This window comes from Protopterus annectens, chromosome 9.part0, assembly GCF_019279795.1.
Source record: "Protopterus annectens isolate FY-2018-M chromosome 9.part0, PAN1.0, whole genome shotgun sequence".
NCBI lineage: Eukaryota > Metazoa > Chordata > Ceratodontiformes > Protopteridae > Protopterus > Protopterus annectens.
Genome location: NC_056743.1, coordinates 1,511,542,005 through 1,511,561,186, shown reverse-complemented (window position 1 = coordinate 1,511,561,186; position 19,182 = coordinate 1,511,542,005). Strand labels below are relative to the sequence as shown.

Genomic DNA, 19,182 nt, shown 5'->3' with positions numbered 1-19,182 from the left:
CTCATGGCCATTGAGCCTTCATTATCTTCCATTCAGACAAGGTGTCCCTTAGGACTTATCCCTCCTTTACGCCTAAGGTGGTGTCGGACTTGACAGCAAACCAGGCTATACATCTTCCCACGTTCTTTCCCAACCCTCAGAACAAGGGGGAAAGAATCCTTCATTCACTAGATGTGCACAGACAACTTGGATACTATTTGGATCAAACCAAGTCTGTCAGGAAGACTGACCAACTCCTGGTCAGCTTTGCCCCAGGGGCAGAGGGGAAACCTAATTCCAAGCAGACCTTTTCTAAATGGATATCACACGGTATCCAATTCTGCTACCATTTTCATGGGAAAGTTCCACCCAAGTCTATTCGTACCCATTCCACTAGGGCAGCATCTACTTCCACTGCTTTCCTAAGAGGGGTCCCTACCAAGGACATCCTAGAAGCTGCCACTTGGACTTCAGTCCACACCTTCAACAAATACTACTGCTGGTCTCTGTTCTCCAAAATCCGGGCAGGCTTTGCCTCTGCAGTTCTGCAGGGCATGCTGGCCCCTACCTAAAACAATCCAACCTGTTCTCCTTCTTCCCTTGTTTCCATCCACCCTTAATTCAGCTTTGGGAATCTTCCCACAAGTGATGACTGAAACAGTGAAAGTCGAAGAACATAGTGCAGTTGTGTACAGTTACCATAAATGTAGATGTTCGAGTGTATTCATTTTTGCAGTCCTATTTTCCCTCCCTCCTTCCCCCTATTCTTCTCTAAAATTCATTCACACCTTTATGTGCCTGTGGGCTTTTTCCAGGTTGGCCTTATCCAGACCTTCTAGACAGGGCTTCTATTGGTTAGGGCAAGAAAAACAGATGTAATGGCGTCGACTACCCCTCTTTATACCCCTGGCAACCGCAACCGATGCAGGAGAGAAAATCTTTACTCTGGTTTTCGGGCCGGCTGAGGGCTACCCAACAGGGAATAACCCCCAAGTGATGACTGCAACAGTGAATATACTCGAACACCTACATTTATGGTAAGTGTACACAACTGTACTTTTTAGAGCATGAGTAGTTCGAGTTTTAGGTTAAACAAGTGGTATGTCTAATTGGTTTTGAGGTTAAAGGGAGGGTACAGCATAATACATAATTTTTCTATAATTACTGAGATTAAATTTTACGGTTTGCTGCCATTTTATTTAGACTCGAGTCACCCTTCTGCCTGTCACCTTTTGTATTTTACTGTGTTATTAATGTTAAACTGGCATTGGATGACTTCACTATTCTTATCAAGAATAATACAGCAAAGTTCTGTAAAGATCTTTATTTTTTGCAGTGTCTTTTTAGCAAGACCTTCACTGCTTCATGTTTCTTTTTGATATGAAGAAAAGCCATAATGCAATTTCAGTTATTAATGTTAAAGCCTATAATAAACTGTCTGTTGATATACATCTATAGTGTTATTCACTGACTAAGATGTTACTTGTTTGATTAAGGGTTAGTTTGAAATGTTTGAAAACTACAGTACAGGCAGTCCCAGGGTTAAGGACAAGATCCGTTTTAGTCTGTTCTTAAGTCAAATTTGTATGCATGTCAAAACACGTACATATGGTTCTTATTAAGTATCACTTAGTCAAATGTTTGCCTCATTCTAGTATTTATTTTACTTTTCTTTGTATATAAAACACTTTAGAAACACTTCCAAAAAAAATCTTAAACATGCCTGGTCTGCAAGGCCATGAAACGTATCATCATGGAACTTGTAAACAAAGACATTGGTAATCTCCAAACTCTGGACCCTACCCAGTTTGGATTTGTAAAAGGCAGATCATGTCTCCTAAACCTGATTGATGTCTTTGAAGCAGTCACCAAAGCCATAGATGAGGGTAAAATGGTTCACACAGTTTATCTAAATCTCGCCAAGGCTTTCAACACCATCCCCCACTCTAGAATTATAGATAAGCTCACTAAACTAGGTATAAATTCCTATGTCACAAGATGGGTTGCCAACTGGCTCACAGACAGAACCCACACTGTGAAAGTAGCAGATTCCAAATCCGACTTCAGACCAGTGACAAGTGGAGTACCACAGGGTTCAGTCCCGGGTCCTCTCCTGTTTGGTATCTACTTCTCTGAAGTACAGGCTAACACAGAAGGTCTTTGGCTAACAAAGTTTGCAGATGACTGCAAACTAGGAGCCATAATCGAAATTTCTAACGATGTGGACAAACTACAAAAGGGGCCTCACTGAGACAGATACCTGGTGTCAAAGCCATGGCCTGAAGCTCAATACCAAAAAGTATATTATCATCCTCTTTGGTAAAATCTCTGTACCCATGAACTACCACATAGCTGGTAGTCTAATTAATGCCGAAAATGTGATAACAGACCTTGGGACACAGGTGAACAGTAGTCTCTCCTTTGATAATCACATCGCCACAGTGGTCATAAAATCCTTCTACGTGGCTCATCTCATCACAAAAGTATTCTCATCCTGAAAAAAGAGGTAATTGTTCCCCTCTACTCATCACTCATTAGACTCATTATAGAGTACAACGCCCCTTTTGGTATGTACCTCACAAGACCTCTACAACAACTGGAAAGACCACAGAAATACCTCACAAAGAGGATTACTGGCCTCAAACAGATGCCCTACGCAGACCGTCTCAAAAAACTACAACTTTACTCCATCGCATATCGCCTACTCAGGGGCGATCTCTGCCTAACATACAAAGCTATGTCAAACCCAGAGCTGTTGGACATGCTCCACTTAAAGAAATCCCAATCCCTCCGAGCTACATGCTCTAGGGACCTAAACCTTGTCACCACAATAAACAGAACATGCTGGAGGGATAGATTCCTGTCCCAGAGACTTCCCATACTCTGGAACAGCAGACTACCTATCTATGTCAAACAGAGCTCCTCATTAGCACTCTTCAAGAAAAATCTTGATGATTGGATGGGAAATGGGAAATTCACCCCAGGGATCACTTTTGTGGCTCTGCTCGAAAGGGGCACAGGAAATAATTTTCTTGGGTGGCGAAAGCCAGGGTTAATTTTTTGGCTAGGCTTATATAGGCCCTAGGGCCAATAGCCTAGTACCTACCTATGAACCTATAATACTGTATATTGTAGCTATGCTTCCTTACTTCCTATCAACAAAGCTGGTTTAAGGCATCTTGTTATTAAATGCAGTGTTTATGAGAACTTTTTCACGCACACACACACACACACACACACACATACACACACACACACACACCATACTTCTCAACTGCACAGATTTTTTGCAAAATGTCCAGATTTTGGCCTCCCATTTTGGTCTGTTTGTCATATACTTGTGATTTTCTGGCAAATTAGTGGTAAATCATTACATATCGCAGTTAGAAAATGACATTTGAGTTCAGGACTTCATATCCTTCAGAAAATTCATGCTAATGCAAAACCTGTTAATCTGATGTTGTCAATCTTTATTCAGACTTGACTGTTGGGTTTCGATTCCACACAGAACCGACTCGGCCGTTGTATCAAGCTCATGCCAGCCAGAAACTCACAAGCTTAGGCTACCCATAAACCCTCTCTTCCGTACCCTTCAGATCTCGTTTGCCACGTACAGTTGTAGGATGCCTCAGTCATGCTCTCAAGCTAAGTGCTAATTTTTGTCATAAATATCTTTATTTAGGCTTATTTTCTTAACTCTAAGTTTTTGTTAACTTAGGGTTTCTTGGTTACTTTGTTATTTACTGAGTATGTGTGAGATATTTCTTCCCTTTTGTACTTTTGGTATTTATCGCATTACCTTCGCTGGTATAAGCTTCTCCCTTCCCTCTTACCTGTGGTAAATCTTTAATACCATTGTTGGTTTTCCCTCTTTTCCTTATGGTATTTTCTTCATTACCATTGTTGGTACGACCCCTAAAAAAAAAAAAAATCTCTCTTGTTTTCTTATTAATTGTGTGTGCGTGTGTGTGTGCGCGTGTGTGTGTGTGTGTGTGTGTGTGTGTGTGTGCGCGCGTGTGTGTGTGTGTGTAGAAGTTTTTTGCCTGTATGTACATTTACTTCTGATTGGACATGGCAGAAAAACATAAGGGTACAACCGGTTTTAATCAGTGTGAAGAATGTGGCAGAAAGATGTCCAACTCTGACGGGCATCTTTCTTGCATATATTGTTTGGGAGTGCCACATTTAGAAGTCCAACCATCGTGTGAACTCTGCAAGGTTTTCAGTGCTCAAACTGATCCTCAAAGGCCTGTTAAAATGCCCTTATAATGAGGCTTTGCCTGAGGTGGAGACATCAGAGTCTCCCAAAAAGAGGAGCCACTCTGTTCTGGTGTCTTCTAAATCTCTTGACTCTAAATCCTCTAAAGGCCAGGTTTCTTTCTCGGAACTGAAGCCTAAACATTCAAAATTGACACCGACAACTGTTTCAGCGCCAAAGCCTATAACTTCAAACACAGTGCGGGCAACTTTTACGGAGCCTACAAAAATTACCCCGGTACCGACCCCTTCATCAGTACCTATGACCCTCTCGGCACCAACAATAGTTTCCCCAGTAATACTGGTCACGTCCCCCTCCAGCATAAACAATTGGTCAGCTGACCGCAGTGCCGAAGGTCGAATCCTTACCCAGGACCAAGTACTCCCCATCAATTGACCCCTTTTTTTGGTCAGCAGGTGAGTCCATTTATTGAACATCCAGAATCACCCTCAGGGATATCCATTTGTTCCAGCAGGAGCCTTTCGGACCTTGATGTAGTTAGGTTAGTGGATCATCTCTTGGCAACCAGAGGTCTTCCAGCCTCTTCTAGGACCTCCCTTCCATCCAGAGCCGAGGCCTACCCTCCAAGGACTCTAACGTATTTTCCTTCTTAACCTCTCCATAGGTCTTTGAGCCCTCGACTTTGACGCTGCTCCCGGTGCCAACTACTTTGGTATCGATGGTATACCTCACCTTGGTTTCAGAGCACACTCTGTAGTCCTCTGCTCAGTCGAAGACCCACCCATGAGACTGTGACTTGGCTGGTGGCTGCAGGATCCCTAGTTTAGCTCAGATTTGTTTCCATGGTGCTGTCTACGGTTCCGGGTGCTTTGACAGTTCCAGTTCCTCTCAGGGCTCCTTCTCTGGAGGTGGGCTTGTCAGAGTGGTGTGTAACCCCAGTTCCAAGGTCGTCTTTCTCAGTTCTGGGCTCCCATCCTTGTTCAGGCAGGCCTGCCTTTCAGATTATGGAGAGAGCTCTCACCTCAGCAGGCTTGCAGTTGGCACCATCCGCATCGGAGTATCACATCTATGTATCCTATGGCTCACAGCTGTCACAATCTGCTACATCAGGGCAACAGGCACAAGAGCAGCAAGACACCCTGCTGCAGGTATCCTCTCTTCAGAGTCCTCCTCAGACCTCCCCCCTGAGGAGCCACCCCGTAAGAGATTGTGCAAGAGGAAGCACGTGGATTCTCCAGGGAATCTCTCACTGAGGATACAGACTATGATGAAGGGGAAGGGTCCCCATGGTCACCCACTGAAGATGTCTCCTTCGGAGACATCCTGGAAATCTTGAAACAGAGGGGTGATTGGAAGCCCGACAACCCTTCCTCCGAGGAATCTGTCTTGTTGCAGGCTTTTCCTGCCCGACCCTCTACTTCTTGCGTGATCCCACCTGCCAATGAATTGGTTAAACTCATCGTGCAGCGTGCTTGGAAGGCCCCTGACACTAGTGAGCCAATTCTACGGAGACCGGACAAAATGCTCTCTGCACCAGAAGATCAAACCCACAGGTCTAAAGGCTTAGCAGTAGATGCTTCAACGACCTTTGCAATATGGTTGTTGAATTTCTTGGCACATTTCACCCATCTTCAAAGGAACTTTATCACTGAGCTCTCAGGAACCTTGGCAGGGGCAGTGTCTGATGAGGTGTGTGATAACATTGGCTCCCAGCTTGCAACCCTAGAATCTATATCGAACTCGTCCATGCAGCTTATTGCACACACAGCTGAAGGGGCAGCCAGATGCTCTTATGTGACTTCACGGACCCTTTCTCAAGTCTTCCTTTGTCAACACTCCAGTTGATGCTACCTCGTTGTTTGGCCCAGAAGTCAGAGACACATTTGCCAGGTGTGAGAAAGACAGAAAGACCCTTTCTGCTGTGGACGTGCATTTTTCTACTCCTTAACGACCTTATTCCAGGAAACAGATTGTTGGAGAGATGTGGTTCAGAAAGTCCCAAGGGTGTTTTCGGGACACACTTGGCCAGAGGAGGGGTAACTCATCACAAAGATGCCCCTTCGGCAGAGTGGGCACGTGTAATTAGGGCTCCAGTGATTCTTTCTCTGGATAACCCTACCAGTGCTCCTGAGCAGTGGCCCTATTGCTTACGTCTGGAGACAGTTAGGGGAAAGATTCTTTCTGCACCACTTAGCCTGGCACTCAATAACATCAGATTCCTGGGTGCAGACAATAATTACCAGAGGCTACCATATCCCCGTTGATCTTTATCCAAGACCACAAAGGAGAATCCCTGACGTTCCACCCAGTCAGAGGGATACAGAGCACAAGAAATTCAAAAGCTGCTTTAAAAAAAAAAAAGTCACCCAAAAAGTCCCACCAGACCAAATAGGATCTGGATTTCACTCGATTCTTTTTAGTGCCAAAAAAGACGGGACTGGAGGCTAATTCTAGACCTCAGTATCTTGAACAAGTTTGTTCGACAGACAGAATTCCAGATGGTCATGGTACAGTCTATCCTTCCATTTCTGGAGAAAGATGATTGGATGTGCTCTATAGATCTTCAGGATGCATATTACCACATGAAAATGGACAAGCACTCCAGAAGATATCTCCCCTTCCAGCTGGGAGCCAGTCATTACCAATTTCGAGCACTGCCCTTTGGTGTCTCACCACAGCCCCCAGGGTGTTCACTAAATGCATGGCAGTGGTAGCAGCTTACTTGGGTTTACAAGGATTGCACATGTTTCCGTATTTGCACGACTGGTTTTTCACCGCCCCCACCAGGCATCTACTGCTTCACGCCTTGGACTACATTCTAAAGCTGACAGACTTCTTGGGCATTTCAGTAAACAGGGAAAAGTCAAAGCTATCACCCACACAAGACATAGAATTCACCGGAGCAACATTCAACACAAAATCCTATATGGCTGCTTTGCCTCTTCACAGACTGCAAAGGCTAAGGTCACAGCTTCAAGTGATAGTCTCTCAAGACCGAGTTTTGTGTCGTTTAGTCTTACAACTCCTGGAATCCATGACAGCAACAATCACTGTAGTTCCTCTGGCGAGGTACCACACGAGGCTGCTTCAGTGGCTCCTGGCATCACAGTGGTCTCTGTTAACACATCCAATGTCCTATCCAATCCGCATAATCAACCAATGCAAGCAGGATCTAAATTGGTGGCTGAAGTCAGAAGACGAATTATGGAGTTGCCCCTTTTCACCCTCAGCCCAAGGCCATAGTGACCAAGGATGCATCCCTGATGGGGTGGGGGAGCATTTTCAGGGAAAGACTGTTCAAGGCACTTGGTCCCCCTTAGAGACCAATTTGTATGTCCGTGTCCTAGAACTAAGGGTGGTGCTCTTAGCGTTGCAAGCATTTCAGTCTGCCCTTCTTCAGGGACAATTGCTATCCAGTCAGACAACATGTCGGTAGTCTGGTACATAAACGGGGAAGAACCAGATCCTACCCTTTATGTCAGGAAGCCCTAAGAGTGTGGCAATGGGCGATTGCCTCCAAACCGCTTTCTGATAGCAACGCACATTCTGGGGAATTCCAACGTGATTGCGGACAAACTGAGCAGATGCATCCTCCTGCCTCAGGAGTGGTCTCTCAATCCCAATATAGCGACGAAGATCTCTCATTGATGGGGTCAACCTTGCGGCAACCCATTTAAATCTCTCAAAAACCACAAATGCAGCAGCTACTTTGCCCCCCCCCCCCCCCCCCAGGGGGAGTCCCTGAGAGATGCTGTCCTACACAATTGGCCCCCGGGGACTGCTTTACGCTTTTCCTCCTTTCCCCCTAATTCCCTAGATTTTGAGGAAAGCCCAATGTTTGAGAAGCAAAGTGGGCCTCATAGCACCTTATTGGCCCCGCCAAGTCTGGTTCCCCTTTCTGTGGCCTCACCTAGTTCACCATCCATGGACTCTGGACCCAACTCCAGACCTGTTGTCTCATCCACAGGAGCTGGTCCATCCCAATCTACAAAGTCTCAAGTTGATGGCTTGGTTCCTTCACTTCCAGTAATTGCCAGGCAGAATAATCTGTCTTTCCCAGTACAAAAGATACTTCTGGCTTCTCATAAACCTTCCCCAGGAAACTATATCTTAGTAAATGGAACAGATTTGTACTTTGGTCTCACAAAGAAGGAAATGACCCTTTTTCAGCCTCTTTTAATAAGGTATTAGAATATTTATCAACTGTATTTCAATCAGGAGCCTCTGCTTCTGCCATTAGAGTTCATTTAGCTACTATTTCAAATTTTCACAATGGCTTCAAAGACCTATCCTTAATGTCTCATCACCATTGCAAAACCTTCTTTAAAGGCATTATGCTTTTGAAACCACCCTTTAAAGAGCCCATTGACCCATGAAATTTAACGTTAGTCTTGCATCGTTTGACCCGTCACCCCTTTGAGCTAGCAGCCACCTGTGATATAAAATTTTTATCTTGGAAAACCCTATTCTTGGTAGCCATCTCATCAGGCAGGAGAATATCAGAATTGCAGGCTTTGTGTGTGAAACATCCTTATATCATTTTTCACAAAGAGAGGGTCTCACTTAGAACTAACCCCTCTTTTCTACCCAAGGGTTGTATCTGACTCAAATATTAATCAATCCATAGACATGCCAGTCTTCTTCCCAAACTTCTCAAACAAGGGAGAATATTGTTTACATTTGTTGATGTACACAGACGATTATGTTTTTACTTGGATAGAATGAAATTGTTTAGGAAATCAGACCCAATTGTTCCTGCCTTTTTCAGGTACTCGACTGGGCAAACCAGTTTCCAAAGTTACATTATCAAAATGGTTGAGAGATTGCATCTCCTATGTTTAGACCCTCTATGGACGACATTTGTGCAGAGGCCATTTGGGCTACCCCTCATACCTTTATCACTCATTACAAATTGGATATGGTCTCCAAGGGAAGAGCATCCTTTGGCTCTGTGGTGCTCAGGAATATCCTTCCATAGAGCCACCAAAGAAATAAAATAGCTAGGGACTCTGTTCCAACAGTCAAGATTGAATGAAGATTGATAACATCAGATAAAGAAGTTGTGTTCTTACCATAACGTTCCATCTGTGTTGATCTTCATTCATTCTTGACATCCCACCCTCCAACCTCCTCCAAAGACTCTTTGAGGTCCGGAACATGTCCTGGTTTTATAGTAGAGCAGTTGCTCAGACAAAGCTTCCACATTTTATTTCTGCGGGCAAAACTCGATCTGAAGGGAAGAGTGGCACTATGGGTAGCCTTAGCTCGAGAGTTTCTGGCTGGTGCCAACTTGATACAACGGCCGTGTCTGTTCTGGGGACAGAACCAAAACCCAACAGACGAGAATGAATGAAGATCGACAACACAGACAGGATGTTATGGTAAAAACATAACTTCTTTTTCTATCAACTTTCTAAGTTTGTAAGAGCAGTATTTAAAAATTGTCCCTATTATTGGGCCTTTGTCCCACTTTTATTTATGACTTTGTACAGATTTCTTGCTCTAAAAGGTTGAGAGGTATGAAGACATTTGAGTTTCAGAATTCATACCCTTCAGAAAATTCATACTAATGCAAAACCTGTTCTATCAACTTTCTAAGTTTGTAAGAGCAATATTTATTAAAATTGTCCATATTTTTGGCTATTTGTCCCACTTTTATTTATGGCTTTGTCCAGATTTCTTGCTTTAAGAGGTTTAGATGTATCACACACACACGTAACCCTACTTTACCTATTCGATAACTAACTCCCCCTCCCCTTATGCAACCACCCACCTCTTAACTGTTGCCAGAGGATCGCTCGCCTGCTTTCACTCTCTGTCTCTCATACATGCAGTCTCTTCCTCATTCATACCTGCATTCACTGACTCATCTCTCACTTTCCCGATCTCTCTCTCACACACACACACACACACACACACACACACACACGCAAAAGCACAGTCTCTTCCTCATTCATACCTGCATTCGCTCACACATCGCTTTCACTCTCCCGATCTCACGTACACAGTCTCTTCCTCATTAATACCTGCATTCACTCACAGATTGCTCTCTCCCGATCTCACACACACAGTCTCTTCTTCATTCATACCTGCATTCACTCACACATTGATGTTCATCGTGCATACAGCTGCAGTCATAACAGATGGGTTGTCCTGCCGTCAGGCGGGTCCTCGGTCGGCCGAATTCCAAAGTCTAGGTCCGGCGTCAGTTGTCGCTTCTTCCCTGACGTCAGTGCGACAGGGGTATAAAAGAACCAGCCGATGCCATTTTCTCCAGTCTTTCTTGCCGCGCGGTGCCTGAAGCAGAAGCAGTTCGCAAGTGCCGGTCGGCCAGCTCCTGAAATTACGAAAATTTTGCAACCGAAGTCTTCTTGAAAGCTAAGTACCCCGTTGGGGAAACTTTTCTTGCCTCAGACAGATGTCAGACAAAGTTAATAATTGTATTTCATGTGGGAAGCAAATACCGCATAAGGATTTTCATTCCCTCTGTATTCCTTGCTTAGGCCCAGACCACGACGTCTCGGTCTGTCGTTTTTGTGCTACATTCAATAAACGCACCATTAAGCATCGGGCGGAGTTCGCCCAGCATTATTTTGGCAAAAAATTTAACTATATTATGTTGTCGTATACTCCGACTCCAGTTTTGTCTAAAAAACGCAAAGATAAGGACCGACACACGAGGTCCGCGGCCTCTACCGACACCATGCCAAAGCCAACTACAGGTGGTCCGGTTCTCAGCGAGGCGCCTACGCAGCCCCTGACTACCGACAACACTTCATTGGCGGTGTCTTCTGTGCCCGAGGTCGCAGGCTCCTCGGCCCACACCCCGACTACAGATACCGAAGCCACTCTTGGTGGTGAATCTCAAAATGTAGACAGGTCTGCCTCCTCTCAAGGTGTCTTCAGACCTTCCTCTTCTTTTTCCATCAAGGCTTTCACTAAGTCTAAAGCAGCCATGCATTCTAAGAGACAAGCTACATAGGGCCCATCTCCAGGCCCCATGCCTAAAAAACAGATGCTTAAAATGGCTGAGGATTTAATTACTCTTATCAGGGGTTCTCAACCCCCCCAGACAAAAGGCCCAGAGTGGAGGAAGAATCCCCCTCCTCTGACCAGGCCTCCATTATATCAGAGCACTCTGATGAACAGGAACATTCTTACTCCCCTTTTGAAGATTCTGATGCAGAGGAGTCCATTCCCTCTGTCCCCCCCCCCAGAGGATTACTCATTTGGGGAAACCTTGCATACATTAAGGGAACATTTCCACTGGGAAGGCCAAGAGTACTTAGATTCCAAGAAAAGGCTTAGGGATTTTCTCTTGCTACCTCAGCACAGGCCTCTGGCTATACCTCCTGTCTTAGATGATGTGTACTCGGAGGCCTGCCTTAACCCGGATTCTTTACCTCCAGCCCCAGTCAAGCCTGACAGGTACTACCGGGTTCCTGACTCACATCAATTTTTATACAAAAGCCATGCGGCTGACCCAGAAACTATCTCACAGGGCCCCAAGGGAATTAAGGCCTCCACTGCTAAAAATCCATTACCTTCCGAGAGAGATTCCAGATCCTTAGAAAGGTGGGGAAAAAGGTATATACCTCAGCCACCTTAACCATGAGGGCATTAAACTGCCAGTTCCATATGCTAAAGTACCAACAGTTTCTGTTAGCACAATTGAGAAGTAAAATGTCACAACCTGAACAACCAGACTTGAAGGAGTTGCAGGATTTGATGCATAGTGCAGAACAAGTGGGTAAACATACCTTGCAATGTGGTTTTGATGCTCTAGAGGCCTCATGTAGAGCTGCTGTTATAGGATCAGTGATACGTAGACATGCCTGGCTCAAGGAACAAACCTTACCAGATCATGTCAAAGCTAAATTACTAGATGCCCCTCTTCAGAAGGATGTATTATTTGGTGTTAATGCTGAGGAGGTTCATAGGTTCATACTAGGCTATCTGCCCGAGGGCATTTACAAGCCTAGCCCATAGTTTTGTGGCTTACGCCACCCCTTTTAGTTTTGGAACTATGCCCATTATTTTTGCTGCCTCTTTTTCGTGACACTGAGGTAACCCTTGGGGTATATCTGCGATCTCCCATCCATTGGTCAAGATTCCTCTTGAACAAGGCCAGCGAGGTGCTCTGCCTCACATATACCGGGATTCTGTTCCACAGTATAGGGAGTCTTTGGGTGATGAATCTATCCCTCCAGCACGTCCTATTAATAACCGTGTCGAGGTTTAGTCTCCCTCTCCCGCCCTGTCTTGGGGATCTAGATTTTTTGAGGTGAAGCATGTTCATCAAATCTGGGTTTGACATGGCCTTGTATGGTATTAAAGAAAATGGAGGAAAAGGCTAAATCAATGCAAACAGTGAAAGATTTTCTACAGATACAACCTCCACATTTCAGTAGAAATTGGCCTTCCAAAAATTGGTCCTTTTCAGCCACGGACAGACCCCAAAGAGGTAGATACAGGCGCCCGAGGGGCAGAGGGCAATCTCAAGGATCGTTTAGAGGCAGACAATGGCAAGCTCAATACACAAAGAGGTGGTGAGGATAGTTCACAGCCATTCAGAAAGCAAGCCCAATGACTTTCCCCTTTGCATGCCAAGCAAGGCTCAAATGGCAGCACCCTTAGGTGGAAAACTGGCATTATTTTCAAAAAACTGGCATATTGTCACAAAAGACAAATGTATCCTGGACATTATAAACAGAGGCTACAGATTCCATTTTCACACCCTTCCAAAAATGAGAGGCATGCCAAACCTGCTACACAATCAAAGGCCAGAGGCACAAAGACTAATTTCAGATCTCATGGATATGAAAGCTATTCAAGAGGTACCTGCTCACGAACAAGGTCAAGGTTTTTATTCCAGACTGTTCCTGGTACCAAGGAAGGGAAATGATTGGAGACCTATTTTGGACCTATCCATCCTCAACACATTTTTACTCGTACCAAAATTCAAGATGCTCACTTTACAGCAGCTTCTTCCCATGCTGGGCAAGGAGTCTTGGCTGGTAACATTGGACCTCAAGGAGGCATACCTGCATGTCCCAATCAGACAAAATTGCAGAAGATACCTCAGATTTCTTGCAGGTTCAACCCATTATCAATTCTCTGCATTGCCCTTTGGCTTATCTACTGTGCCCAGAGTATTCACGAAATGCCTGGCATCAGTAATTGCTTACTGCAGACTTCAAGGGATACAAATATACCCCTATTTGGACGACTGCCTGATCCAAGCGGACAGCAAGCACATACTTCTGAAACATCTGGCTTATGTAATAATGTTGTTGAATTCTCTGGGATACACAGTCAACAGAAGGCTAATACCCTCTCGGAAAATAATTTTCCCTGGTGCCAACTTGGACACAAACACCCAGATGGCCTACCTGACACCAGAGAAGCAGGGGCAACTAACTCAATACTTCAGAACACTAGCAAATTTCACCAGGCTGACTGCAAGGAAAATCCTGCAGGCTCTGGGATTCATGGCATCTTGCTTCCTACTAATCCCATGTGCAAAGCTGCATATGAGGAAACTTCAATGGTACCTGAAAAACCTATGGTCTCAACACAGCCACAGTTTGGAAACAATAATACCACTAATTCCATGTCTTCAAAAGGAATTTCTGTGGTGGGCTCAAGCATGCCAAACAAACACAGGTCTCCCATTCAGCAAGCCTCAAGCAAATCAAGTCATCACAACAGACGCCTCGGACTACGCCTGGGGGGCGCACATGACAGATCGGTGCATTCAGGGCAAATGGTCCCAAAGAGAAAAGCACCTTCACATCAACCAAAAGGAAATGCTAGCAGTAATAAATGCTATTATAGCTTTCAAAGACCTACTGCATCCAGGTCAACTATTGATAAGGACAGACAACACCACAGTAATGTGGTACATAAACAAACAGGGAGGAACCCATTCATACCCCCTATGCAGGCTCGCCATGTCACTTTGGAACATGGCTCTGGACTTACAAATCGAACTTCAAGCACAGTACTTGCCAGGCAAGGAAAATATGCTGGCAGACAACCTAAGCAGAAATATGACAGATCCACACGAATGGAAGTTGCATCCTCAAGTTTTTACAGAGATAATTCAAGCATGGGGAAGGCCAGACATAGATCTCTTTGCCTCCCACAAAAATCACCAATTGACAAAATTCTGCTCAAGGATTTTTCATCCAAAGGCCTGGAGAGTGGACGCTCTCTCTTTCAGTTGGACAACAATGACAGTTTATGCCTTCCCACCTCTTCCTCTGCTGCCCAAAGTTCTATTAAAAACTAGAGCAGACAGACCAAAGATGATTCTCATTGCTCCAGACTGGCCAAGACAACACTGGTACCCACTCCTGAGGAGCCTGACACATTCCCCACCATGGACCCTGCCTCTAATGCCTCTTCTTCTGACTCGGCACAGCTTCAAAACTCTTCACAGTCAGCTGAAAACACTCAATCTGGCTGCATGGAAGATTCCTTAACATCACAACAGACCCTACTCTCCAAGGAGGTGCGGGATGTCATCTTGGAGGCCAGAAGGCCGTCTACTAGAAAAGCTTACTCCGCAAAATGGAAACGGTTTTGTGCCTGGAATGAGAAAAAGGGCCAGAATCCTGGAAAACTGAATATACCTCAAATATTACAGTATCTAGCTGAGCTGCTAAGCAGTGGACTTTCATTCTCCTCCATCAAAATCCATGCCTCAGCCATTTCTGCAGAATACAACACTGATCCACCTTTATTCTCTCACCCCCCTCTTAAGGCAGTTCCTCAGAGGGGCTAAGAATATGAAACCCCCAAGGAAACAACCAATACCTGCTTGGGATCTCAATTTCATTCTAGAGAAGCTGACCTTGCCTCCTTTTGAGCCAGCTGCCTCAACAGATTTGCAATATTTGTCCTGGAAAACAGCTTTCCTTCTGGCTATTACCTCAGCTCATGGGGTATCAGAACCACAAGCCCTCATGGCTGTGCAGCCTTTTATCATCTTCCATCAGGACAGAGTTTCCTTACGAACCAACCCCTCCTTTATGCCAAAAGTGGTATCCAGGGTAGCTTTGAATCAGGCTATACACTTACCTACCTTTTATCCTAATCCTCAAAACAAAGGGGAGAGATTACTACATTCCTTGGACATCCACAGACAACTGCGTTATTATTTGGACAGAACAAAGCCTTTCAGAAAATCAGAACAGCTCTTTGTGTCTTATGCTATAGGAGCTCAAGGGAAGCCAATTTCCAAACAGACAATCTCAAAATGGATAGCCCACTGCATACGCTTTTGTTACTCTTTTCATGGCAAAACTGTACCTGCAGGCATCAGATCTCACTCCACAAGGGCCACAGCTACCTCTGCAGCTTTCCTCAGAGGAGTTCCTACCAAAGATATTTTGGATGCAGCCACTTGGAGTTCTGTGCATACCTTCTCCAAGCACTACCACCTACCATTATACTCCAAAACTAGAGCAGGCTTTGCCACTGCAGTCTTGCAGGGCATCCTGGCTCCTCCTAGTTCCACCTAGTGCCTACCACCACTTTCTTAGCTTTGGGATTCTACCCATCTGTTATGACTGCAGCTGTATGCACGATGAACATAGTACAGTTTTGTACCTACCATAAATGTAGATGTTCGAATGCTAATACAGCTGCAGTCCAGGTTTCCCTCCCTCTTTCCCCTCTTGGGACAGGCCTGTTGGCTAACACCTCCTCATACAACCTGATTGGGGTATTCATTAATGGTGTATTTGCTTGCACTACTGTATTTTGATCATATGGCATTGCTTTATTACACAAAATTTATGTATTGCCTTCCTTCTGGGGGCACCTGACATCTGGGGCAAGAAAAACTAAAGAAAATGGCGTCGGCTGGTTCTTTTATACCCCTGTCACACTGACGTCAGGGAAGAAGCGATGACAACCGACGCCGGACCTAGACTTTGGAATTCGGCCAACCGAGGAACCGCCTGACGGCAGGACAACCCATCTGTTATGACTGCAGCTGTATTAGCACTCGAACATCTACATTTATGGTAGGTACAAAACTGTACTTTCTCACTCTTTCCCGATCCCTCACACACAGTCACTACCTAATTCATACCTGTATTCACCCACACATCTGTCTCACTCTCTCGATCTGTCACACACATATACACAGTTGGGTGACTTTAACTATTTTAATTTTTTTCATGTTATTTCCAACATTGCGGTGGCCCGTTCGTATCTATGGGTTGTCCATATACCGGATGTCCATAACACAGGGACTGTTTGTATGCGTATTTATTGAAGATGAATTTAATAATGGGAGACAATAATATATAATGATTTTTCAAGAAAGAAAAAAAAGACTTATGAAATGGCTGTGAGTTCCTGACAGTTGCTACCAAATTCAACATAACTGCTGTTGACCAGAAGTTCTCTTTGTGTAGTTAATAACCAGGTGTTTCAAATTTTTACAGGAGAACCAGGTCTACTTGTTGGAAAAATAAACCAGAAAGATCCCCTTCGCAGATTTGATGGCTATGCCAGTGATGCTGCAACTAATAAGAAGATAGCCTATAATGTCTTCAAAAAGGGAGACTGTGCTTACGTGTCAGGTATGAATTTCACAGTAAACGTTTAGTAGTGATGTAACTTGATGGGCTTTACAGTTATTCTTGAAATGGTACAAAACTTCTATCAGAAAATACAATCTGAAGGCATTGGTTCTGATTAATGTTGGTGAACAAAACTGTACAGTTTGTCATTTCTCTCACTGCTTCCCATTTTTAAATGTTCTCAAGTTAATCTCCAGGTCTCGTCTGGCTGTGTGGCACAGAAAGATAATGCTCTGCCTCTGTCCCAGATTACCAGAGATTAATTAGCAGCTTTGGCACTGGAGTACTGAGTAGGGAGGATGAGAGTAAGTGGCCAGTGTTGGCGCACTCGTCTTGAGGAGGTGGTTGGGACCACTGTTGTACTGACACCTAGCAGAGGCTAGTTGTCTAAAAGTATAGAAGGCAGAATCTAGCAGTGATTCGACAGTTACAAGCAGCGTGGCAACCAAGCAGCTAATGCTGTAGCCTGAAATGGGCATGGGCAGTAATGAGCATGTACTGGGACAGGCATTGTGAGCACTCTGTATCGGCTGATGCAAGGGTTGGGATCAGGAGGACTTATGATGATAGCCTCCCACAACTGTTTGCCATCCCCACCAAGGAGCAAATGAGTCTATCAGTTCCCACCCTGCATGGGGAATGAATGGATATTGTTTTTCATTGCAGGGCTGATGGCTGGCAGGCAGCAAGAGGGACAAAATGTAATTGCAAACAAAACTTCCAGGTCTTTGAGTATCGTGTTAGTTAAAGTTATCTAAAATAATGACTCACCTGCCCCCTTGTAATGATCTTCTCATTTATGTCTGTTGGTGTAGCATGACATTTGCATTTTTTTTTTTTTAACAGATGGACCTGGCAGTAGCTTGCCTTCCCTTTTATAAGGGTGGCAGCTCTGAAGGCTTCAGAATTTAGTTTCCTGTCAAAGGTATACCCCATGGCAGACTTTGAGTTCATTTTGCCTATCCAGTGCCAGAGCAAGAAAAATAAATAAGCTGTTCTTCTAATTATATTTGTTGCATTTATTTACCAGGATGGTCCAACTGTGCAGACATGCTGCCCTTATGGCTCAGGGAGAAAAGCTGCACAATAAAATGAAAAAACAGTAAAACAGTAAATACATTTTTAGACAATAAGCATAAATGCATTTTAGGTCAGTATAAGTTGGTCACAGTTTGATTTGAATTGAAGATTTTTTTGACCTAATATATGAATAGTTCATAGCAGAATAAAAATGTCATCCAGTGTTACATTTGAGAGCAAGCAAATGAAAGCAAGTTTATGATTGACATGTAATGCAATTTATTACAAAGCTTTATGACAAACATTTTTGTAAGTTGTGAGGCTGGCAATAAGCGTATGGGTTTCTTTGAAGCACAAAGGTTTATAGTGCCTGAATATTTGAACTGTATCTTACTGAAATTGGTACACCTTGTTTGCTGTAGCATAGACTAGATCCAGGCCTGCTGAATCTAGCTTTGTTTATATGCTTGTTGTTTGTTTGCTTGTTATTTCCCTGGCACGCTAATTCCACCTAATATGCGGCTTCTCAGAGCTTCTGTGGATCACTAGTGATATCTGCATTGCTTACTGTACTTATTTCCTTGTTTCACTTGAAAGAAAGTTACTGTTTGTCATTTTTGCATTTAAGTTACCTGTAACACATTGCACTTAAGTTACCTGGCACTTGCTCACTAAAGCAATTATATAAGTCAGCAGTAAAAATTAAAAGCACTACACCCTCACTCCCCACTGGCCCTTGTTTTCAATTATAAAGGAATTCCCAATATTATTCTAGCATGTCAAAAGATCAGTTGTCAATCTCCTCTCCGGTCCAGCTGGTGAATCTGGGAATCTTGAGGGAATGTTACAACTGCCTCATGTACACAGACAACCCTCTCCTCCTCCCAACAAATTCCAACACATGTGAGAGATGCAACCATATAGCCAAACTGGAGGCTAAGCTCTCTCAACTCAGTACTGGCATAACCAGTCAGGAGGAGAAGGAAACCACACTCACTACAATTCCAGTCTCACATAGACCTACCACGACAGCAAACCAAACACATAATCACACAAAAACATACTCGGAGGCTCTAAATAAAGATCTGCCTAAGCAGCAGAGACCTCCAAAGCAGACACCCAAGCAACCGCTACCCCAAAACAAAACACGTGCAACACATATCTCACAAAGCCAGTGTGCCGAACAGTCACAGCCCTTAAGACTAAACAACACACCTGATACACTTGTAATAGGTGACTGTATCATCAGACACACTGACGTCCCGCTCACCAGGCTGAACAAGGTGAGGGTCACGGTGAGCAGCCTGTCGGGCGCTAGGATCCGCCACATAACACAAGCACTCAGGTCACTCCAAGGCAAGTACA

The 19,182-nt window shown here is 44.4% G+C and overlaps 1 protein-coding gene across 1 annotated transcript in view; it reads left to right on the top strand.

Moving 5' to 3' along the window:
• SLC27A1 (solute carrier family 27 member 1) overlaps window positions 1-19,182 on the top strand; it is a 1,244,912-nt gene that overhangs the window by 994,683 nt on the left and 231,047 nt on the right. The window contains exon 10 of the mRNA XM_044084455.1: window positions 16,660-16,797. Coding sequence (XP_043940390.1) covers window positions 16,660-16,797 — 138 coding nt within the window. The remainder of the gene's footprint in view (window positions 1-16,659; window positions 16,798-19,182) is intronic.